This window comes from Mandrillus leucophaeus, unplaced genomic scaffold (assembly GCF_000951045.1).
Source record: "Mandrillus leucophaeus isolate KB7577 unplaced genomic scaffold, Mleu.le_1.0 Scaffold20, whole genome shotgun sequence".
Lineage (NCBI taxonomy): Eukaryota > Metazoa > Chordata > Mammalia > Primates > Cercopithecidae > Mandrillus > Mandrillus leucophaeus.
In genome coordinates this window covers 3,846,216-3,869,676 of record NW_012102032.1, presented here as the reverse complement: position 1 = coordinate 3,869,676, position 23,461 = coordinate 3,846,216, and the positions used below count along the sequence as shown (strand labels likewise).

Genomic DNA, 23,461 nt, shown 5'->3' with positions numbered 1-23,461 from the left:
GGTTTCACCATGTTGGCCAGGCTGGTCTCGAACTCCTGACCTCAAGTGATCCACCCACCTCGGCCTCCCAAAGTGCTGGGATTACAGGCATGAGCCACAGCGCCCAGCCATCATTCTATTTTTTGGTACCCACTAATCATTTCCACCTCCACCCCCCACAGCCCCTCACTACCCTTGCCGGCCTCTGGTAACCATCTTTCTACTTTCTATGTCCATGAGTTTAATTGTTTTGATATTTAAATCCCACAAATAAGTGAGAACATGCCATATTTGTCTTTCTGTGCCTGGCATATTTCACGTAACATAATGATTTTCACTTCCATCCATGTTGTTGCAATTGACTAGATTTTATTCTTTTTATGGCTGAATAGTACACTATTGTGTATATGTATCATATTTTCTTTATCTATCCATCTGTTGATGGACATGAGTTGCTTTCAAATCTTAGCTATTGTAAATAGTGCTGTAACAAACATAAGAGTGCGGATATCGCTTTGATATGCTGATTTTATTTCTTTTGGGTATACACCCAGTAGTGAGATTGCTGGATCATATGGCAGCTCAATTTTTAGTTTTCTGAGGAATCTCCAAACTGTTCTCCATAGTGGTTGTACTAATTTACATTCCTGCCAACAGTGTACAAGGATTCCCTGTTCTCCACATTCTTGCCAGCATTTGTTATTGCCTGTCTTCTTTATATAAGTTATTTTAACTGGGGTGACATAATATCTCATTGTAGTTTTGATTTGCATTTCTCTGATGATCAGTGATGTTGAGCACCTTTTCATATGCCTGTTTGCCATTTGTATGTCTTCTTTTGAGAAATGTCTATTCAAATCTTTTGCCTATCTTTTGATTGGATTATTAGATTTTTTTTCCTATAGAGTTGTTTGAGCTTCTTATATATTCTGGTTATTAATCCCTTGTCAGAAGGGTAGTTTGCAAATATCAATATTTTCTCCCATTCCGTGGGTTGTCTCTTCACTTTGTTGATTGTATCCTTTGTTGTGCAGCAGCTTTTTAACTTGGTGTGATCCCATTTGTCCATTTTTGCTTTGGTGGCCTATGCTTGTGGAATAGTGCTCAAGAAATTTTTGCCTAGGCCAATGTCCTGGAGACTTTCCCCAATGTTTTCTTGTAGTAGTTTCACAGTTTGAGGTCTTAGATTTGTCTTTAATCCATTTTGATTTGATTTTTATATATGGGTAAAAGATAGGGATCTAGTTTTATTCTCCCACATGTGAATATCCAGTTTTCCCAGGACCATTTATTGAAAAGGCTGTCTTTTCCCCAGTGTATGTTCTTGGCATCTTTGTTGAAAGTGAGTTCACCATAGGTGTGTGGATTTGTTTCTGGGTTCTCTATTCTGTTACATTGGTCTCTGTGTCTGTTTCTATGCCAGTACCATGCTGTTTTGGTTACTATAGCTCTGTAGTATAACTTGAAGTCAGGTAATGTGATTCCTCCAGTTTTGTTCTTTTTGCTTAGCATAGCTTTGGCTACTCTGAGTCTTCTACTTTTAATTTTAAAAGGAACTGCCAAACCATTTTTTAGAGTGGCTGTACCATTTTACATTCCTATCAGCAATGTATGCATGATCCAATTTCTTAGCATCCTGGTGGTGTCATCACCATTTTTTGTTTTATCCTTTCTGATAGGTGTGTAGTAATAGCTCATTGTTTTAATTTGCATTTCTCTAATGGCTAGTAATGTTGAACATTTTTTCCTGTGCTCATTTGCCACTTCTGTATCCTCTTCAATAAAATGCTTGTTCATATATTTTGGCTATTTTCAAATTGGACTATTTGAATTGTAATGTTGAGTTTTGAGAGTTCTTTATGTATTCTAGACACAAGTCCTTTGTCAGATATGTGATTTGCAGAGATTTTCTCCCAGTCTATAATTTGGTGGGCTTTTTGTTTCATCCTCTTAAGAAGGTCTTTTGTAGAGCAAAACCTTTTAATTTTAATGAAGTCCTTTTAACCAAATTTTCCTTTCCTGGATTGTGCATGTGGTGTCAAGTCTCAGGACTTTTCTCCTAGTCCTAGGTCCCAAAGACTTTCTCCTGCTTTTTCCTTCTAGAAGTTTTATAGTTTTATGTTTTACATTTAAGTCTATGATCCATTTTGGGTAAATTTTTTGCATAAAGTGTGAGGTTTAGGTCAAGATGTTTTTTTTATTTTTTCTGGCCTATGGATGTCAGATTGCTCCAGCACCACTTATTGAAAGGCTATTGTTTCTCCATTGAGTTGCTTTTGTTTCTTTGGCAAAAATTATTTGGGCATATTTACATGGATCTATTTCTGGGTTGTCTATTCTCTTCCACTGGTTTGCACGTATGTCTGTTCCTCTTCCAATACCACAGTGCTCAATTACTGTAGCTATACAGTAAGCCTTAAAACACTTTATTCTTCTTTTTCAAAATTGTTTTGGATATTCTAGGATCTTTCCCTTTCCATACATATTATTAAGTAAGTTTGTGTATGTCTACCAAAAAACCTTACTGAAATTTTGATAGGAATTGCATTAAAACTATATATAAATTTAGGGAGAGTTGACATCTTTACAATGTTGAGTTTTCCAATCCATAAACTCAGTATGTCTCCCCAATCTTTAGATTTTTTTATTTCTTTAATCAATATTTTGTAGTTTTATCACACAGATTCTGTACATGTTTTGTTAGATTTATACCTCAGCATTTCATTTTCGTTTTGTTTTGTTTTGAGACGGAATCTCGCTCTGTCACCAGGCTGGAGTGCAGTGACGCGATCTCGGCTCACTGCAACCTCCCAGGATCAAATGATTCTCCTGCTTCAGTCTCCTGAGTAGCTGGGATTACAGGCGCCTGTCACCAAGCCCAGCTAATTTCTGTATTTTTAGTAGAGATGGGGTTTCACCATCTCTGAGGCCAGGATGGTCTCAATCTCGACCTCATGATCCGCCCACCTCAGCCTCCCCAAGTGCTGGGATTACAGGCGTGAGCCACCGCACCCGGTCTAGTATTTCATTTTCTTTGGAGGAATTATAAATGGTATTACAGCTTTATTGCAGTTTCTACTTATTTTATCAGTGTATGAAAATATAATTTTTTTTTATGTGTTGATTTTGTATCCTGTGACCTTGCTAAACTCAATTAGTTCTAGGCATTCTGCTAGAGATTGCTTGCATTTTCTACACAGGTAATCATGTAATATGCCAATGAAGACAGTTGTATTTCTTATTTTCTAATCTGTATGATTTTTCTTCCTTTTTCTTGCCTTATTATGTGTCAATTCCTAGAACTTCCTAGTGGCTCAAACTTCCAATAATATATTAAATGCACATAGTAAGAAAGCAGGCATCCTTGTCTTCCCAATCGAGAAAGTATTCAATCTTTCACCATTAAGTATAATATTAGTTATAAATGTTTTGTAGTTGCCCTTTATGAGATTGAGGAAGTTCTGCTCCATTCCTAGTGTACTGAGAGTTTTTATCATGAATAGATGTTGAACTTTATCAAATGGTTTTTCTGCATCAATTGATAGGATTGTATGATTTTTATCCTTTAGACTATTCTGCTTGCTTTGGATTTATTTTGCTCTTCTTTTTTGAGTTTCTTGAAGAAAAAGCTTAGATGACTGATTTGCAATCTTTTCTATTTTCTAATGTATTTAGTGCTATAACGTTCCCTCTTAGCACTGAATTGACTGCCTCCCACAAATTTTGATATATTGTGTTTTCATTTTCATTCGTATGTATTTTTTAAATTTCCTTTCAGACTTCATCTTTAACCTATGTATAATTTAGAAGTGTGTTATTTAATTTCCAAGTGTTTGTAGATTTTCCTGTTGCCTTCCTGTTATTGATTTCTAGTTTGATTCCATCATGATCAGAAACTATACTCTGTATGATTTCAATTATTTTAAATTTGTTAAGATTTATTTTATAAGACCCTGCTGTGGACTATCTTGTTCACTATTCTATGAGTTCTTAAAAATAATGTGTATCTTGCTGTTGTTGAATGCAATGTTCTGTAAATGTCAATTGGATCTGTTGGTTGATGGTGCTATTCAGTTCTGTACTCCAGCTAATTTTCTGTCTAGTAATTCTCCCATTTACTAAGAGTCAGGTGTTGAAATTCCTCGCTATAAATGAGAATTTGCCTAGTTCTTCTTCCAGTCCTGTCAGGTTTTGCTTCATGTATTTTAAAGCTTTAAAGCTCTGTTGTTTGATCCGTATCATTTAGGATTGCTTCATCTTCTTGATGGATAGATCCTTTTCTCATTATGTAATTTCCACTTTTGTCCTCTGAAGTCAATTTTATCTGATATTAATATAGTCACCCCTGCTTTTAAAAATTGATGTCTCCATGATCTTTCTTATTCCGTCAATTTCAACCTACCTATATCATTATGTTTGAAGTGAGTTTCTTTTAGACAGCATATGGTTGGATCACTTAAAATAAAGGAAAAGAAATATACTCTGCCAATCTCTGACCTTTAGTAATCATTACTTTTAAATTATCTTTAAAGTAATTATTAACATGTTAGGTATTAAATTTCCCATATCTCTCATTTTGTTATTTGTTTTCTGTTTGTTCCTTCTGTTTCTTGTTCCTCTAATATTGCTTCTCTTGCCTTCCTGTGGGTTAATTGAACATTTTTTAAAGGTCCAGTTGATCACATATTGCTTTGTATAATTTTCTTAGTGGTTGTTCTCAGGATAGATACGTAGACAGATATAGAAATAAAGATAGAGATAGAGATAGAGATATGGATTTACGACGTATCAACCTATTGGTGTCAGTGCCTTATCATTTCAAGTGACATGTAGAAAACTTACTTCCATTTGGTCCCTTCACCTTCCCCACTTTTGAAATATAGTTGTCTGAAGCATTTCTTCTACGTACATTTTATACCACATCAGATGGTGCGTCAACCATAAAATATAATGAAAAAAAATCATGAGGTGGAAAAGAATTTATGTTTACTTCTATTTTTACCCATTACGTTGTTCTTCTTTCCTTTCTGAGGGTCCTGTCCTTCTTCTGTTACCGTTCTTCGTGTTTAGAGAGTTTTCTTTAGCCATTGTTTAAGGATAGGTCTGTGTGCAGCAAATTCTCTGAGTCTTCCTTTGTGTGAGAACGTCTTTATTTCCTCTTTATTCCTGAAGAATCATTTCACCAGCTATTGGATTCAGGGTTGACAGATTTTGTCTTTCAGCACATGAAAAATGTGGCACCACTTCCTCTGGCTTCCATGGTTTCAGATGAGAGCTTCACTGATATTTGTTTTTTTGTTTTGTTTTGTTTTGTTTTTGTTTCTTTGAGACGAAGTCTCGCTCTGTCACCCAGGCTGGAGTGCAGTGGTGACATCTCAGCTCACTGCAACCTCCGCCTCCTGGGCTCAAGCGATTCTCTTGCCTCAGCCTCCCGCGTAGCTGGGATTACAGATGCGCACCACCACACCTGGATAATTCTTTTTGTATTTTTAGTAGAGACAGGATTTTGCCATGTTGGCAAGGCTGGTCTCAAACTCCTGACCTCAGGTGATCCACCCAACTCGGCCTCCCAAAGTGCTGGGATTGCAGGTGTAAGCCACTGTGCCCAGCCGTTTACCATTATTTGAATTGGTGTTTCTTTATAGGTACTGTGTCATTTCTCTTTGACTATTTTAATACTTTATGTTTAGTTTTCAGAAATTTAATTATATGCCTTGGAGTGAATTTCACTATGTTTATCCTGTTTGGGATTCATTCATCTTCTTGAATCTGTAAATGTGTGCCTCTCACCAATTTTGAGAAATTTTCAGGCATTATTTATTCAAATGCTTTTTCAGTTTCACCCCCTTTCTCCTCTATTTCTGAGACTCCATTGACTCCATTGCCAGATCTTTTGTTACAGTCTCACAGAACCCGGAGGCTCTGGTTTGTTTGAGCAATTTTTAAAGTCTATTTTCTTTCTGTTGTTCAGATTGAGTAAATTCTGTTGATCTGTCTCCAATTCTATCCTCTGTCATTCCCACTCTGTTACTGAGTCTATTCAAGCTTTTTAAAAATTTCAGTTAGTGTATTTTCAGTTCTGTAATTTTGATTTGTTTCTTTTTTATAATTTCTATTTCTTTGCTGTGATATTGTATTTGTTTCAGGAGAATCTGTAATTGATTATTGAAGCATTTTTATAATGGCTGCCTTTAAATTTTTTATTAGATAATTATAGCATGTGATTCATGTCAGCCTTGGCATCAGTTGATTGTCCTTTTTACTCAAAACGTGGCATTTCTGGTTCTTGGTATTACGGGTGATTTTCATTTGTATCTTAGATATTTTGGTTACTGTATTAGGAGACCCTTGATCCTATTTAAATTTTCTATTTTAGGCCAGTCACAGTGGCTCACACCTGTCATTCCAGCACTTTGGGAGGCCCAGGCGGGTGGATCACCTGAGGTCGGGAGTTCAAGACCAGCTTGGCTAACATGGTGAAATCCCGTCTCTACTAAAAATACAAAAATTAGCAGGGCTTGGTGGCATGCAGCTGTGGTCTCAGCTAGTTGGGGGTGCTGAGGCAAGATCACTTAAACCTGGGAGGTCAAGGCTACAGTAAGCCGAGATGGCACCACTGCATTCCAGCCTGGGTGACAAAGTGAGACCCTGTCAAAAAAAAAAAAAAAAGAAAAAAGCACTTCTATTTTAGCACATAGTTACCCTGTTTAGATTTAGCATGTAGGTTCTGGACTGCTTTTGTGGGCTTTAGGTCCACCAAACCTTAGTTTCCTGAGCCTTGCAATGCTATTCTGGTCTACTTCACTCTTTTGGTGTTTGGGGGCTTCCCACTCAATCCCTGCTGGTGCTGTCTGCAAGGCAGGAAAGTACTTCCCTGACTGCCTGCTGTTGCTGAGCAACCTTCTAGGGGAACAGGAACCACTGCACCTGAGCTCCTTATGGCACTGGGTTAAGAGCAAAGAGACACAGGGCTTCACTGTGAAAGCTAGACAGAAATGTGGAAAACGTGAAGTGAAAAAGCAGAAGGCACAGGTATGCATTCTGTAGGATTGTAACTATGTAAAAGTGAGTAACATATAGGCAAAGACCACAAGAATAAAAATTAATATAATTATTAGGTTATGTGGAGGCATTTTTCTTTTCTGAAGATTTTTTGTTTGTGTTAGTTCATTGTGTTTTTATGTAAAAGAAAACCAGAAACCAGTCTTTCCATTCTGCTGTATTTCTTTCAGAATTGGAGACTGGATGAACTTTCCTCAGTTGCCCCTGAATCATTCCTGTGGTTTATCATTCCTTTTGCCCTGACATTGTTACATTAAAGTGACACACAAAGACTGTCACTTTAGCGTCAAGGTCATAAACTTAGCGCAAAGATGACAAAGAGAGTACGTTTCATATGCCAAATTTGAATGACTGATTAGTAGAGCCTATGTTGAGACAAATCGTAAGAGATCAACAGAAAAAATGTCATGATTGATTAGCAATGTCTACTATGGTCATAGGAATGGGAACTGGGCACATATGCTATCCATTTGCCATCCTTGATTTTCAACAGCTCATCACTCCTGGCTGCAGCTCTTTCACAGCCTCCCTCTGCAGAGGTTTCAGCCTTCTTACACCCTTTCCTCTTGATTTTATTCTCCCTCCAGATTATCACCTTTAGGGACTACCTACCCATTTTGCTAGGTGACCACATGCAGAAGTGGATACCCCCATATCAAGGCTACAGTGAATCTGTGGATCCCAGAATTTCCAATGTCTTCACCTTCGCCTTCCGCTTTGGCCACTTGGAGGTCCCCTCTTCTGTGTTCCGCCTGGATGAGAATTATCAGCCATGGGGGCCAGAACCAGAACTCCCCCTCCACACCCTCTTCTTCAACACTTGGAGGATGGTCAAAGATGGTATGCCCTTTCAGGGAAGCGCTGTCACCTTGGTCTCCCACTATGCAGTTTATTGTAGGGAAACTTCTCTTGGAAGTCAGATTCCAAGCACTTTTACATGACCTTGGGCGAGTGAATTCACCTCACTGAGCCTCAGTTTCCTCGTTTATAAAATGGGGACAATAATAGCACCCATCTCACGAGGCTATCCAAAACATTAAATGAGATATACATGTGGAGCACCCTACAATGGTTCCTGACACACAGGAGGTGATCAATAAGTATTAGTTATTCTTTCTTTCCTCTTGGCTTCCAAGGTGACTGGGATTTCCCTACTTCCTTCCCCTGCCGTAGGCTTCTCTGACTCCTACAGAAAGAGTTCATGGATTTGGTAAATACATTGCTCTTTTATCTCCTCTAGAGTTTTTTACTTCATAGAGGTGCCAGAGGTTGGACCCAACTTTCCTTTATCCCTAGGCTATGTTGTGTTGAAATTAACTTTGCTTAAAGCCTAACAAGTCAAGGCCATTTCCTTGAGATTTATGCAGCCTTTTCCCATTATGCAATGTTCCTCAGCAGAACATATGGAAGAAAAAGCTGACTCCATGAACTAGAGCTTTAAAAATATCTTTTTTTTTCTTTTTTTTTTTTTTTTGAGACAGGGTCTCATTCTGTCATCCAGGCTGGAGTGCAATGGCACAATCTCGGCTCACTGCAGCCTTGAACTCCTGGGCTCATGTGATCCTCCTCCCTCAGCCTCCCTTGTAGCTGGGACTACAAGTCACACACCTTCATACCCAGCCAATTTTTTTGCCTTCTTTTTAGAGACAGGGTTTTGCCATGTTGTCCAGGCTGATCCCAAACTCCTGGGCTCAAGCAATCTTCCCACCTTGGCCTCCCAAAGTGTTGGGATTGCAGGCATGAGCCACCATGCATGGCCAAAAAATATCTCAATGTTTATAGTCATGCCATCATCCCATGAATGCCCCTTTCTGCCCACCCCCAGAGCAGACAATCTGGATGCCCCTGTCTCCCTGAGCATACCCTTCAGGCTGCACTGTGCTCTTCTCTCCCTCCTTCCAGCCTGGGATGTCCAGCTGACCCACATTCAACCAAGAGAAAATGTCTGGTGGAGGCAGAGGCAAGCCATGGATGATGTTCCCACCCTACCCCCATCCTAAGCATGGCTTCTGGGTCTCCCTTGACAGGTGGAATTGATCCTCTGGTGCGGGGCCTGCTGGCCAAGAAATCCAAGCTGATGAAACAGAATAAAATGATGACTGGAGAGCTGCGCAACAAGCTTTTCCAGCCAACTCACAGGATCCATGGCTTTGACCTGGCTGCCATCAACACACAGCGTTGCCGGGACCATGGGCAACCTGGTGAGTGGGTCTGAAGTCTGGCCTGCACCGAGGAAATTTTAGCTAACTGTCTAGGGCTCCTGGAGACTCTGTTCTATAACCCTGAGGATCTGATCATCAGATCAATTCTGAAACAAAAGTCAGGCCAGTTTTTTTTGTTTGGTTTTTTTTTTTTTTTTTTTAGACAGGGTCTTGCTCTGTTGCCCAGGCTAGAGTACAGTGGTGCGATCATAGCTCACAGCAGCCTCAAACTCCTAGCTTCAAGTAATCCTCCTGCTTAAGACTACCAAGTAGGTGGGACTACAGGTGTGCCACCTGCCCAGCTTTTTTTTTTTTTTTTTTAAATATAGACATAGTCTTGCTATGTTGCCCAGGCTGGTCTCGAACTCCTGGCCTCAAACAATCTCCCACCTTGGCCTCCCAAAGCACTGGAATTACAGGTGCAAGCCACCATGTCCAGCCCCAGGCCATTTCTAAAACCCACTTTGTTCCTCTATGAAGCAGAATCTTCCATTTCCCCTAATGCAGAGAAAAGAGCATATATCTGGTACTATCTTGGCATTCCTTAAATGAAAAAGAGATCACCAACTAACTTTAAAAACAATTTAAAAGCCCTGAAAACATTAAGAAAACAGTAGAGAGAAACCAGTGACTGTTGGACCTTTCTTTTGTCCCCATGAAAGGCAATTTAATTAAGAACCAGACTGCCTGAGTTCAAATCCCACCTATGCCATTTACTAGTTACAGGACTTTGGGCAAATTAGTTAACATTTCTGTTCTTCAGTTACATATTTGCACAGTGCTTAGAATAGTGCCTGGACTCATAGTAAGTACCACATAGCTTTCATGATTACTTAGTGGTTACATAGGACTTAACCAACTAGCCCCCTCAAGATTGAAGTGCAAATAAAAAACAATGGATTGCCTCCTTCCCCATCCCAAAGGCTGTAAGACCAGACTTTCCAGGGCTGATAGAGCTGGAGTGGACACGGCTCCAAAGGGGGCTGTGAACAGGAAGTCCCTGGGATGAGACAGCCTCAGCCTCTCCACCCTAGGGTACAATTCCTGGAGAGCCTTCTGCGACCTCTCACAGCCGCAGACACTAGAGGAGTTGAACACAGTGCTGAAGAACAAGATGCTGGCCAAGAAGTTACTGGGTCTCTACGGGACCCCTGACAACATCGACATCTGGATAGGGGCCATTGCTGAGCCGCTGATGGAAAGGGGTCGGGTGGGGCCTCTCCTGGCCTGCCTCTTGGGCAAGCAGTTCCAGCAGATCCGCGATGGAGACAGGCAAGTGCGTCCTCAGCCAGGGAGGGAAGGGCAGGTCCCTTCTCCAAGAGGGGTATCCCAATGTCCTGCATGAGCACTGATTCCAGATCTCAGCGTGAGTAGGGCTTTTCATGGTTCCTGTGACCCTTTCCTTCCCATGTGACAGGGTGGGGAGGGGCCAGCGGCCAGACTGTGGAGCGACTCTACTTCTGTCTCTGCAGGTTCTGGTGGGAAAACCCTGGGGTCTTCACGAAGGAGCAGAAGGACTCTCTACGGAAAATGTCCTTCTCACGCCTTGTCTGTGACAACACCCGCATCACCAAGGTCCCACGGGACCCATTCCGGGCCAACAGCTACCCCTATGACTTCGTGGATTGCTCAGCCATTGACAAGCTGGACCTGTCACCCTGGGCCTCAGTGAAGAATTAGGGGCCTGGGCTCCAATACCGCCTGCGCTGCACAGGAAAGTTTCCTGTGGTCCACACGGCCATTTCAAGCAAGTTCAATGACCTGGTCCCTTAGAGCTCCACACCCAAGTCCCAGCCCTTCTTTGCAGCTGGGCTTCTCTACACCCCCGGGTGAACAGCTTGCTCAGACCCCAGGGTGGCTGCCTCAGCCCTCCCAGCTCTTACACTCGGCTCCTGTGGCTTCTCCTTTCTGTCAAGACTTAGCCCCTCTGAGGTGCGCTTCTGCTCCAGCTTGCTGGATGTTACCTGTCCTCTTCCCTCCACAAGTCTTGGCCCTTGACCTTTATCTTTCCTCCTGTCCTCTCACCTAGATTGTAAGCTCCCTAGTCCAGGATGTCAGCCTGCCTCCAAGGGTTCCCCGTGGCACCTAGCACGGTGCACAGCACATTAGAAGTGCTCAAAAACATCTGATGACTGACTAAAGATGCAAAGTGGACTTTGGAATCACTGTCAAATAAGTAACTAGATGTTTATAGGCCATACATGTCTTACCACTGAGATGGCGTGTGCATGGGTCTTGGGGTGAGAGGGGATGGTTTGGTGGGATTTCTAAGAGCTCTCAAAGAAAGGGGAGGGGCAGGGGGCTCCTGGGGAAAAGAAGCACTGGCTGTGGAGTAGCAAGAGAGAGGGCGTGGGGGGGATGGTAGGTGGCAGTGCCAAGGGATAAAACAGAAAGGAAAACCAAGCCTGGGTCCCCCACAGCTGAAGCTAATATCACTTCCAGTGGCCCTTCTGAGAAATACTCTCTTCTAGAGTGATCCTTGGATCCTGTGATGTCTCTGAAGGAGCACTTCCAGAACATTCCTTGAGCTTCTGCCCAATACATATTCATATGTTCTTCTTTTAAAATGACCCCCTGGGAAAGATTAGCCCAATCAGGGCCTCCAGATCCCCTGACTGGTGGGGTGGGAGTGGGAGACACCCAGTCATCCTCTGGGAAGAGCCCAGGAGCCAGATGACCTCGACTGCAGCCTGGCACTGCCCCCCACTTCTTCAAGGCCTCAGACGAGTTGCTTCACCCCTCTGAGCAGCCCTCTCGTCATCGTGGAAATGAGGACAAGCAGTATTTATGCTGCTGCTTACCATGGTGAGGTCCTAACGTTACCAAGGGCCCCATGAGTACATTAGACTCCACCATCTTACACCACTTCCGGCCCCTCCCCACACTTGAGAAGGAAGGGGAGAGGGAGGGAGTCCTCCAGTCAGATGCAGGGTTCAAGCTCCAGGCAAGACTACTAGGGAAATACACTCCTTCCCCTCCCTCAGTGCTGGCCCTATTCTCTGGGCCCAGCCATCTGCTCTCACTGCTCCAGGGGCCATGTGCACCATGAGTGAGAAGGAGTCCACTGTCTTGAGGGCCTCTGAACCCCTGTGCCAGGCTGCCGGGATGCAGGATGCAGAGGCCCCTCTCGTCGGGAAAGGGCCTGCCTCCTCACCAGGTCCCTGCACTTTCTCTCCTACCACACAGCATTTTGTCCCCTCCACTTCCTAGCCCCTGGCACGGGCCTGACACAGAGTGAACACATAGCAAACGTTTGCTAGAACAATTAACAAACATGAGGGTTTGGTGACCACAGTTCCCTGCAGGGTGGCAGGGGCGGAGGTGAGGGAGGAGGATCTGCACCATGTGCCCTGCCCTCCATGTTTCCAAGAGATGACTGCCCTCCACATACAGATCTCAAAGGAAAACTCCCCGATACCCTCACCCTCAGTTCAGAAACACAGGGCCCTGAGCACAGACCACACTGGTTCAAGTTCAGAGCCCAGAGTAAGTCTCTGCAAAAGCGCCAGTTCCTCCTCAGACATGGACAGAGTGGAGGTCCCCATCAGTGGTGCCTTTATTACTATAAACATTGGGAGCAAATAAATGGTACAGAAAGTACAACAGGCCCAGTTCCTCTTCAGGAGGACTCCAGTGAATAAGCAAGAAATCAGGGTGCGGAAGAAAAAGGGGAGCCATGGCCTGAGCCTGGCTGGCTGGGCCCATAAGTCAACCACAGAGCCCAGCTGCAGCTGGCTCATCCCTCCAGGGCACCACTGGTCCAGCTCTGCTAACCGAGACACAGATGGCATCTTGGTATCTCTTTCTTGCCTCTATATGTTTCTCATGCCCAGTACAGTGCCTTGCATGTAGTAGGTGCTCAATAAATGAAGAACAAGAGGATAAAAGTGGGCCCTCCAAGAAACCATGACATGTAATTTACAAGGAAGAAAACTCTTGTTTAATGAGGGTAATTTGCTCAAGTTCACATAGCTAGCAAGCCACAGAGCCAGGATTGGAACCCAGGCAGTCTAATTCCTGAGCTGTGCGCCTCACCAGTCCGTTCTGCTGCCTTCCACATACTCAGTATTCTCATCGGCACAAACACACACTCACATAAATGGCACATACACATAACCCATGAAACACTCCCCATGTTCAGACAACACACGCACATGAAATGCCAATTTATATACTTTGCAGATACATGAGCACACAAATGAATGTCTAGTCATTCATTTTCTCAGCTGCACCCAGAACAGGGCTGGGCTCACCTAGCGCAAGGAGATCTCCGTGGTTCCAATCGGCCAGCCCAGATATACCCCTCACTGCTGCACCCCCTTACCTAGCCTCTAGGAGGCTTCCCTCCAGGAAGCCAGGTTCAATGCAGGAAGTGTACTGCAGTTGACAAAGTCCCGGGGATACGAGTTGGACATGAAGATGTTGTTCTTAGACACGGTGGTGATGCCCGTGTTGTCGCAGATGATCCGGGGCAAGGAGATCTGGGCCAGGGCCTGTCGCTGTTGCATGCTGAACACACCCTCGTTCTCCCACCAAAACCTGCATGGGGAACACCCATGGACACTGTGCCTGAGGATATTCTGGGCTGGCAGGGCATCGGTGGGCTTGTGCTGCTCCCTGGATATAACAAGGTCACACCAAATGCCACCTGGCAGCACAGGAAGGCCCCAGGCCCTTGGGCAGTCCAGGGGCTTTCACACAAGTGATGTTCCACTCATTGTGCAGAGTAAAGCACAGCTGCCCAGTGGCCTGTCCCTTATCCCTAGCCCGGCGGCCTCCAGGGCACCACGCTGGAGGGGGACCGGGGCCCACACACACTCCTGAAGCCCTGTGCCCTGGCCAGGAGTTGCATCCATAGGAGTGAGAGAGAATCTTGGGGGTGGTTTATAATTCGTCCACCCAGAGAGGGGCACCTTTTTCTAATTTTCCCAAAAGTGCAATACAGGCTAAGCAAGAACTAGACATGAAGATGTCAGGACCACGACGAAATGACACTAAGGGGAGCTGTGGGAAAGCTGGGAGGGGACTGCCCACTGGTGGCTGACACGCCCGTGGTTGCACAGTGAAACCCACGGGAATAAGTAGCTAAGGGTGGCATTTTTCTATCTTCCTCCCTTTACAACCAGGGGTCCAGGTCTCTCCTTGCTGCACCCCCAACAGGTTCAGGGCACATTAGAGGCACTCCAGGGCATCTGGAGGATTCCTGGAACACACTGGAAAATCACTGACTCCTCCAGTCCTTCACCTGACGGGAGGAAATTTGGGCTCCGAGAGAGTCAGGGATAGGCCCACAGCCACCCAGCGGCCCACGCCGCCTGCCCCTCCTCACCGATCACCATCCCGGAGCTTCCTGAACTGGATGCCGATGATGCAGGCGAGGAGTGGGCCCACGCGGCCATTGCGCTCCAGGGGCTCAGACACGCCGCCCATCCAGATGTCGATGTTGTCGGGCGTGCCATACTGCTCCATCAGCTTCCTCGCCAATTCCAGGTTCCTCAGCACCGTGCCCAGCTCGCCCACCGTGTTGGGCTGCGGGAGCCCACAGAAGCGCCTCCAGGCATTATACCCTGCGTAGGGGAGGGGACAGGTGGCTGTGGGCAGGTCCCTCTGCCTCAAGGTGAGGAGGTCGTTGGAGACAGCCGGGAAGTTTCACATATCTGCCAGCAGCCCAGAAAACCCACCTTCCCAACACAACCAAGGTCATAGAGGGAGGGAAGGACCTCACATCAGGGAACCCTGAACCTTTGGCTCAGACCAAGGAGCACAACTGGGCCTCTCTGGGATCATCTCTGTCTTTCTCTTGCCCGCCTACCATGAGGCAAACCCTAAATTGCCACAGTTCCTGCTGGTCCAAGAATAGGGACATCTCCTTGTCCCCCTCCAGAGCAGCACAACGTGTCTATCTCTGACCCATGAGAGGTGAAGTGTGTCTAGGAGCCTCAGCCACATGGGCTACCCCATAACATAGGCACAGGCTTTGGGGTTAGGCTAATCTGGCTTCAAATGTCAGCTTTGCCACTGACTTGACTAAAGAACCTGTCCAGCTTCTGAATCTCATCAAGCCTCAGTTGCCTCATCAGTAAAATGAAGGCAACAATAATCTCTTCCCCCAGAGTTAACGTACAATGAAGCAAAATGAAATGATGACAGAGACAGATTTTCAGACTGTGGGTTATCATTGATGATGATGCCCCTCAGATGAGAATTACAGCATGCAAAGGAGGCTGAGAGGAGCTGGAAATTGGTCAGATGGGTCCAGGGAAAGGCAGGGGCCGAGTCTCAGACTACTTCCTGAGAGCAAAGTGCCTCTAATATGCTCTGGAGAGGGCAGGGGCCCTAGAGTGGGAAGAGGAGTGATAGGTTACCTAGGAGGCAGCTCAGGGGAGGAGAGTGTCAGGGGAGACTCTTGCAGCCCCTCACCTGGGAGGCCGTGGTCCCTGCTGCGCTGCATGTTCAAAGCAGGCAGGTCCAGTCCAATCCTCATGACCTGCTCAAACAATCGCTCCCGGATCTCATCCACTACAATTTGGTTCTGACGATTCAGCTTGGCAGGGGTGGCCATGAGGCCCCGGAGGATGGGGTCAATGCCACCTGGGGACCAGAGGAGCCAGCTCAGGGGAAGGAAGTATCTGGATCCGTATCAGAGCTCAGATTGGAGTGAGGGACAAGTCCAGGTAAGGTCAGGAGTATTCGGGAAGAGGGCTGGGCACATGCAGTGCCTGGTACCAAGGTGGCTCCAGTGAGCAGGTCCTCACTGGTCACTACATGATCCAGGGGCATATAGGTCTCAGGAGATTATGCCATTCAGACTTGCAAGATTGCGATGCTCCCAGGCCCTGGCATCCTGGGTCACAGCAAGCCACAACACATATGAAGTAGCCAGTTACCTCTGACAGCCATCCCCACCCCCACTCTTTATTATCAGATATCGAAGCAGAGTCAGGGGAACTGAGGCTGGAGAGTCAGACCAGATCTCCAAGATGGGAGGAAAGCAGATTGCTCCCCCCTCTAGCTCCCTAGAGCCAAGGTGACCTCCACCCCACCTTTAGCTGCCAGCCCACTCGCTCCTGGCCTAGGTCCCGCTTACCTTCCAGCACTACTCTCCAGGAGGCAAAAAAGACCCTGCTGAGGGGGACACGGGAGTTGGGTTCCATGGGCTGGTACCGATTGTCCAGGCGGAACATGAAGGGTTGGATGAGAGTGTGGCCGTAGCGGAAGGCATTGGTGAAGACGTTGGCGATGCGTGGGTCCACTGAGTCATTGTAGGAACGGTACCTGGGCAGGTACTTCCTCATGGCCGCTGGCCCCAACACCAGGGGTAGGTAGTCCCGGTAAGTGATGATCTAAAGACAAGTCATTTGGAATGGCCTCTCTACCCACTCCTCCACTGCAAATGCCGCCTGGCAGCACAGGAGGGCCAGAGTCTCTGCCTGCTCTTGGCTTGGGGAATCCCTCCCATCCCTCTACGGTCAGGGAATAACCTCCCACAATACTGGAACTGGGCCTAACAGAGTGGCACTGAGAGGCATAAATAGAGTTCTACTGCTTGCTAGCTGGGTGACCTTGGACCAGTCATTAACCTCTCTGAGTCTGAGTTCCTCAAATGTACATTAAGGATAATTATATTGCCCTCTGCCTTAGAGGACTAAATAGCAAATCACTTTTTTTGTCATTGTGATAACTTCCTTGTCTGCACGTTATTAATCTGTCATTTCTGCAACTATCTTATAAAGTCCTTGAGAGCAAGGGAAATTGAAGTTGTTGAAATTCTTCACAGTGCCCACCAAGTGCCTGCCCACAGTAAGGCTCAGTTTAGGTTTGTGGAAAGCAGGGAGGCAGGAAGGAATGAAGGACCATCTGGCATGATTTTCCCCGTGAAAAGTGAAGACATGGAACAGTCTCACTCTACATTCTAGCTTCTAGAAGTTCTTTTGGAGTGTAAATGAATTTCACTTGAGTTCTTAGTGCAAATCAAAAACTCACCCTTAGCACCGGAAACTCTCTCCTCCAGAATCTAGGAGTGTGTGTGTGTGTGTGTGTGTGTGTCTGCATCTGCCTCTGAGGGAGAGGGTGGGGGCAATGAAGCACCAGATGTTGAGAGACAGAACCGGGAACATTGCCCCAGGAGTAAATGAGGCTAAGGACGTTGGATGGATTATGACAGAGCCAAAAAGAAGAGGTGAGTGGGCCGGACACAGTGACTCATGCCTGTAATCCCAGCACTTTGGGAGGTCGAAGAGGGCGGATCAGTTGAGCCTAGGAGTTTGAGACCACCCTGGGTAACATGTCAAAATCCCGTCTCTACAAAAAATACAAAAATTAGCCGGGCATGGTGGCGCGTGCCTGAAATCCCAGCTACTCAGGAAGCTGAGATGGGAGAATGGCTTGAGCCTGACAGGTGGAGATTGCAGTGAGCCAAGATCACACCACTGCACTCCAACCTGGGCAACAGGGTAAGACCCTGTATCAAAAAATAAAAATAAAATAATAACAATAATTTTTAAATTTTATTTATTTATTTATTTTTTTGAGACAGAGTTTCTCTCTGTTGCCCAGGCTGGAGTGCAGTGGCACCATCTCAGCTCACTGCAAGCTCTGCCTCCCGGGTTCATGCCATTCTCCTGCCTCAGCCTCCCAAGTAGCTGGAACTACAAGCACCCGCCACCACGCCCGGCTAATTTTTTGTATTTTTAGTAGAGACCGGGTTTCACCGTGTTAGCCAGGATGGTCTCGATCTCTTGACCTCGTGATCCACCTGCCTTGGCCTCCCAAAGTGCTGGGATTGCAGGCATGAGCCACCGCGCCTGGCCCTATAATTTTTTTAATTTTAGAAAGATGTGAGTGGGTAAAGGAGCTAAGAGCGACAGTGAGATAGAAGGAAGAAGAATTTACTGAACAGCTACTCAGGCACTAAGTCAAACATTCAACCCTCCCAACACCAACAACAGACCCACAGGAAAGAAGACTGCAGGGAGCAAACCTGCGAAGGAGAGGGAAGGGAAGAAGCCTTTGTCAAGCACTTACTATCTGAAAGGTGTTTTCATATATGTATTATAATCCTTATAGCCTCATGGATGAAGAAGGCAAGGCTCAGGAGGGCTAGGAACTTGCCCAAGGTCACACAGCTAGGATGTTGCAGGGGCACATCTGGATCCCGTGTGCCCGGTGCTCAAGACAGCCTACCTGGACCATGGCCCCCACAATCTTCCGGGCCTCCTGGTAGAGCCTCTCCCCATCCCACCTAGGGTTCAGGCGCTTGAGTTCTGTGGCCAGCCGGTTGTGCTCCCGAAGTAAGAGGGTGTGCATGGAGGTGAGCTCAGGCATCTCACTGGAACGGGTGTCCCCTTAGGGAGGCAAAAGCCACTGTCACTCCTAAGTCCTCCATCCCAGAAAAGATTTGCTCCACTGAAACCCCCTCCCCAGCCAAGGCCTGAAATGCCTCCTACTCAACCCTCCTCCCCATCCATCTTTTCACACCATCCCCAATTTACACTCCTCTAGGAGGCCTGCCCTGATGCCCCAGTCCACAATAATAGCTTCTGCCTCAGCTCAGGGGCACTGCTGGTTGGGGATGTTCATTCAATAGGCATCACTTCCAACACATGATGTGCCACTTTCCTGTACCTGAGACAGGGAGCTCCTTGAGCACAGGACTAAGGCTTGTGCCTTTTTATATTTTACCCTCCCTCCTAGCACACATATGGATACATGGGACTTAACACAGTGCCTGGTACAAAGTATGAGACTTATGAACACTGCTTGGTTCATTGATTCTCTTGATTCCAAGGAGTGTCTGGGAAGAAGCATGCCTTTCAGCACAGCCTACGTCCACGCCCATGTCTGATGCAGCTAATGATCACAGCACTCTTTCCTGCTAATATTGGATGCCGCCTCAGAATCCTTCTCAACACAGGACTCCAGAAAGCCACTACCATTTCAACAGAATTGTCAGCCCTGCCCTTTACTACATGCCAATGGTGCAGCCTGCTCCAGGGGAGGGGGCTAGGACATGAGATGTGTGGCGTCCACACCTGAGACTGTTCAAGAAAACTAAGCAGATCCCCCTTGGTTCCCCTAGTCTTCCCACAACTCTTCTCTGCAGGGCCCAGAGGGCTGGGGTCAGGACACTAGCGTCAGTCCTTGTCAACTCTAGAAGCTGGTGGAAAGGAAATTCTCTGAGAGCAGCATCTCCATCCATGGGCAGCTAGAGGTCAAAATGACCCAGGCTTGGGACATGAGGCTCATCAAAGCCAGGCTGGGGGCAGCTGAGTCTGGCTAAGGAGGGCTGCCCTTGCCTAACTAGCCCAGAAGAGGTCAGCCTCTCTTGTAGAAAGTCCGACCTGGATCCTCCTCCCAGGGTCCCAGCCAGGGAGAGACCAGCAGGAACCATTAGGAGGAGGCAGAGGGAGGCCAGAGGAAAGGGCCTGAGGTCCACTATTGGGCTTACATTTAAAAATGCTGGAAAATGGCCGGGCGCAATGGCTCCCTCCTGTAATCCCAGCACTTTGGGAAGCCAAGGCGGGTGGATCGCAAGGTCAGGAGTTTGAGACCAGCCTGGCTAACATGGTAAAACCCCCGTCTCTACTAAAAATACAAAAAATTAGCCAAGCATGGTGGCAGGCGCCTGTAGTCTCAGCTACTTAGGAGGCTGAGGCAGAAGAATCGCTTGAACCCAGGAGGCAGAGGTTGCAGTGAGCCAAGATTGTGCCACCGTACTCCAGCCTGGGTGACAGAGTGAGACTCCGTCTTAGGGGGAAAAAAAAAAAAAAAAAAAAAACGCTGGAAAATGTCTGATCGTGGCTGCCATCACTGCCCCAATCATGTCTCCAAAACTGCCAATTGTTTACATTTAAAATCCCATCGTCTCTTATTATGGGCAATTAAGATGCGCAGGAGGGGATATTTTGGAGCAGTGTGGTCCAACTCAACCTTCTGAGATGATGAAAATATTTTACATCTGTGCCACCCATTAGGGGGAGCCACTAAACTGTAAGGCAATTGAGCATTTGAAATGTGGCTAGCACCGCTGAGAAACGGGGTTTATTTAACTTAAAATAGCTAAAATTAAAATAGCCACATGCAGCTAGTGGCTACCACATTGGATAGTGTTGCTCTAGAGGGCAAGGGCACCACAGCCCTCTCTGTCCTTTAGTTCCCCGCTCCTGAGGGACTCAACTGTCCTCTCTTCCAGAGTCCAGAAGGGTAAAGAGGGACAGAGAAAGCAACGGACTGATGGACAGAGGCTCCTCGTCCATCCCTGGGTCTCCATCTTAGGGTTGGAGAGGTTGTTTGCTTTTCTGCTTTTCTGGCTCCATCTGACTTGTAACCAAGGCAACTGGATTAATATCACGAAGTTGATAGTAATGGCCGGTGAGGACAGTCTCTCTAAGAACAAACCCACTAGCTGCTCACAAACAGACTCACTGTGGCTCCAACAGGGAGCACCTCCTATGCCACCCCTGGTCCCCACCCCAACGCTGACCTGCCAGGAAGCAGGGGATGCCCGCTGAGCGGTTGGTAAGGAGACAGGGGTCATCGTGCAGCTTGTCAAAGGGCAGCAGGGCCCGGCCGTTGTCTTGGAAGCGCTGGTTGACGGCCAGCAGCCCCAGCTGGTTGGACGTGTTGCGCAGGTTCCTGGCCAGGGGCTCCTCGCTGCCGTACACCATGCTGGCGTCCACGAAGGAGGTGAGCGCGTTGATCTGGTTGCGGATGGTGATGTTGTTGTTGGGGCAGGCCGGGCAGGAGCGGAAGAATGGGATGCAGTCGGCTTGGTTCTTGATGCGGGGGTCGTTGGGCGGGATCTGAGGCACAGAGAGAGGCCAGACTGGCTCACCGAGGGCAGGGAAGGTGCCCAGGCAGAAGTGGCTCTTCCCCTGCCCTCAGGACCTCTGGTACCCTCAAGCTGCAGAGGCCTCTGGAGGCCCGAACGGGATCGCTGCCCAGGGCGCCACCAGCAGCAGCCTCTGAGCTGCAGGGTTAATGAGCAGAACACTGAACTGGGAACCTGGGCAGCCCCTGGGTCTGGGCACCGCCAGGCCTCCGACCCTTCCTCACTAAAGCTTCGCCTCTCTCTCTCCCCTTCTCTCTGCTGTGCCTGCTCTCCCTCTGGCCCTGACATTCTCCTGTCCGTTTCTCTCCCTCTCTCAGGCACTCTCTCCTTTCTCTCCTCCTCCTTCCGTACCCAGCAGTGCCTCGACTACCTTGCCCACTCCCAGCCCTATCCCACGGCACCCACCAGACCCCCAGACTCTCTCCTTCTTTGTGATGGGGGTTGGGGCTGCCCCCTCTGTGGGGAGGAAACAGGACTGAGCATGGAGGCTTGGGGGGCACTGGGAAGGTCCTCCTCCCAGAACCCTCTCCCAACCTAACAAAAAGCCAGTGATTCCACCAACAGGACTCCTGTCAGCCAGGGAGGAACAACCGTCTCTCCCCTGGCCTGCGAGAGGCAGTGAGCAAATGGACGGCCCTGGCTGCCAGCTGGCTGAGCCCAGGCACAGGAAGGAGACAGGTCACAGCTGAGCAGCCAGTGCTTCTGCACACAGGGGAGGCAGGGCCAGCCTTCCTCAGCGGCTGGGAAAGGAAACCTGGGCACAGAAAGGAGATGGCGCCTTCCAGAAACAATCTCCCCTCTCCCCACCCAGGCAGTGGGCGGGAAGCAGGGCCACCTTGAGTGGGAAGCAGGGCGGCTGCTGCACGCAGCTGGTCTCACAGTTGACGCCAGTGAGGAAGGAGGCCCGGGCGGCCGGCTCAGGGGTGAAGTCGAGGTCGTGGTCCAACAGCTGGCCCCATTGCATGAACATGAGTGAGCGCTCCTGGTCCGGGGTCAGCTGATCCGTGGGGAAGCGCACGATCGCGTTGGAGACAGCGCGAGCCTACGGGACACGGAGTCAGCTGGCGCCTGGGTCCATGCACCGCGTGGCTGGGCCTCGCCCCATCTCATCTGCCCCCGCTCCCCCTCCCCCCGCGCTCACCAGAGCCACCGGGAAGCCGTTGCGCTTGACCCCGGGCGTCCAGCCGTAGGGAAGCGAGAAGCCGTCCTCATACTCCGCCGGCAGCCAGCGCACAAACTCACGGTTGGAGGCCCCCAGCGTGGGGCTGCGTCTGCAAGGGGATGACAGGGCGCTGACACCCGGAGGCCTGAGGCATCCGGGACGCCTCTCTGAGCCCGGGTCCTGCAGCCACCCCCTGCCAGCCGCACCTGTTGTTGCACATCCCGGTGATGGTGCGGTATTTGTCCTGCTCCGGGCAAGTCACCCCCACGTTCTGGTAGGCGCAGCCGCTTGACTTGGACAACAAATTCAGCTGGGCCGGCGTCAGCACATCTGCCGAGGGAAAGAGCAATGGGGAAGCTGAGTCGCCTCACTTCCTATCCCAGGCAACCTGAGGCTGAGGAGCCCTGGAGACCCCTGAGACTCCCTGGAGGACGAAGTTGAGGGGATCACTGGGAGACGGCTGTGGTCCCTAGGAGGAGTCACTAGTGGAGCAGGGGCCTGGGGTGGGATGGGCAATAGTACCAGTGACGTTGAATGACCTTCGCCACAGGGACCTCAGTTTCCTCTCCAGCAGGTCTAGAGCCACGTGCAGGTAGTCAGCAGCCCTCACCGCCGTCCTGGTGGCTGCCACGGGCTGCTTGAAGTAGGATAGGAGTTCCATGGGGCTAGCTGAGCCACTGCGAAGCCGCTGCTTGATGCTGCTTAGAGAAAGGAGGGGTGAGGGCCGGAGAAGGGGTGCAGACCCACCCAGCAGAGCCCCAGCCCAAGGGCAGACATGCAGGACCATGCAGACGGGCCCACGGGTGGGAGGAAGGCTTCCTTTTATAAAAAGGATATGGACCTGGGTGTCCAGACAGGCAAGGCTTTGGGAAGGATGGCGTTTAAGCTTTTCTCCCATCCAGAGACACAGGGACAGACATACAGAAAGGGAGTCCACATGGGTCCCCGTAATCTCCCTCTCCCACCATCAAGTTCCCTGCTGCCTGCTCCTTCTCTGCAAGGCCTGGGACAGCCTTGCCCAGAGCTGGGCAGTGCCTCGTGCCCCACCTTTCCCGCCGCTCCTTGTAGGCCTTGTCCACCAGCTGCTTGGCCTCCTCCATACAGTTCAGCACCAACGAGGTATCCACCTCCCCCAGGACAGCTGCCCAGAGCAGGGATCACAAAGTCAGGAATGGGCCCCAACCCCCTATCAGGCCCCAGAGCTAAGAAGGCCTGCTCTGAGAAAAG

General features: G+C 48.2%; 2 protein-coding genes across 4 annotated transcripts in view; one reads left to right on the top strand and one right to left on the bottom strand.

Annotated features, from left to right (window-relative positions):
- The window catches only part of LPO (lactoperoxidase), a 36,860-nt gene extending 25,420 nt beyond the window's left edge, over positions 1-11,440 (top strand). For all 3 annotated transcript variants that reach the window (XM_011979212.1, XM_011979211.1, XM_011979210.1), the window contains 4 exons: positions 7,629-7,881; positions 9,069-9,242; positions 10,277-10,514; positions 10,715-11,440. In XM_011979212.1, the coding sequence (XP_011834602.1) occupies positions 7,629-7,881; positions 9,069-9,242; positions 10,277-10,514; positions 10,715-10,922 (873 nt within the window). In that variant the 3' untranslated portion in view covers positions 10,923-11,440. The remainder of the gene's footprint in view (positions 1-7,628; positions 7,882-9,068; positions 9,243-10,276; positions 10,515-10,714) is intronic.
- Positions 11,441-12,774: 1,334 nt separating this feature from the next.
- MPO (myeloperoxidase) overlaps positions 12,775-23,461 on the bottom strand; it is a 17,872-nt gene continuing 7,185 nt past the window's right edge. Inside the window, exons 2-12 of the mRNA XM_011979209.1 lie at positions 23,282-23,375; positions 22,757-22,932; positions 22,441-22,564; positions 22,214-22,343; positions 21,908-22,114; positions 20,725-21,043; positions 18,426-18,586; positions 16,330-16,585; positions 15,663-15,833; positions 14,572-14,809; positions 12,775-13,781 (exon numbers count right to left, since the gene is read on the bottom strand). Coding sequence (XP_011834599.1) covers positions 13,574-13,781; positions 14,572-14,809; positions 15,663-15,833; positions 16,330-16,585; positions 18,426-18,586; positions 20,725-21,043; positions 21,908-22,114; positions 22,214-22,343; positions 22,441-22,564; positions 22,757-22,932; positions 23,282-23,375 — 2,084 coding nt within the window. The 3' untranslated portion in view covers positions 12,775-13,573. The remainder of the gene's footprint in view (positions 13,782-14,571; positions 14,810-15,662; positions 15,834-16,329; positions 16,586-18,425; positions 18,587-20,724; positions 21,044-21,907; positions 22,115-22,213; positions 22,344-22,440; positions 22,565-22,756; positions 22,933-23,281; positions 23,376-23,461) is intronic.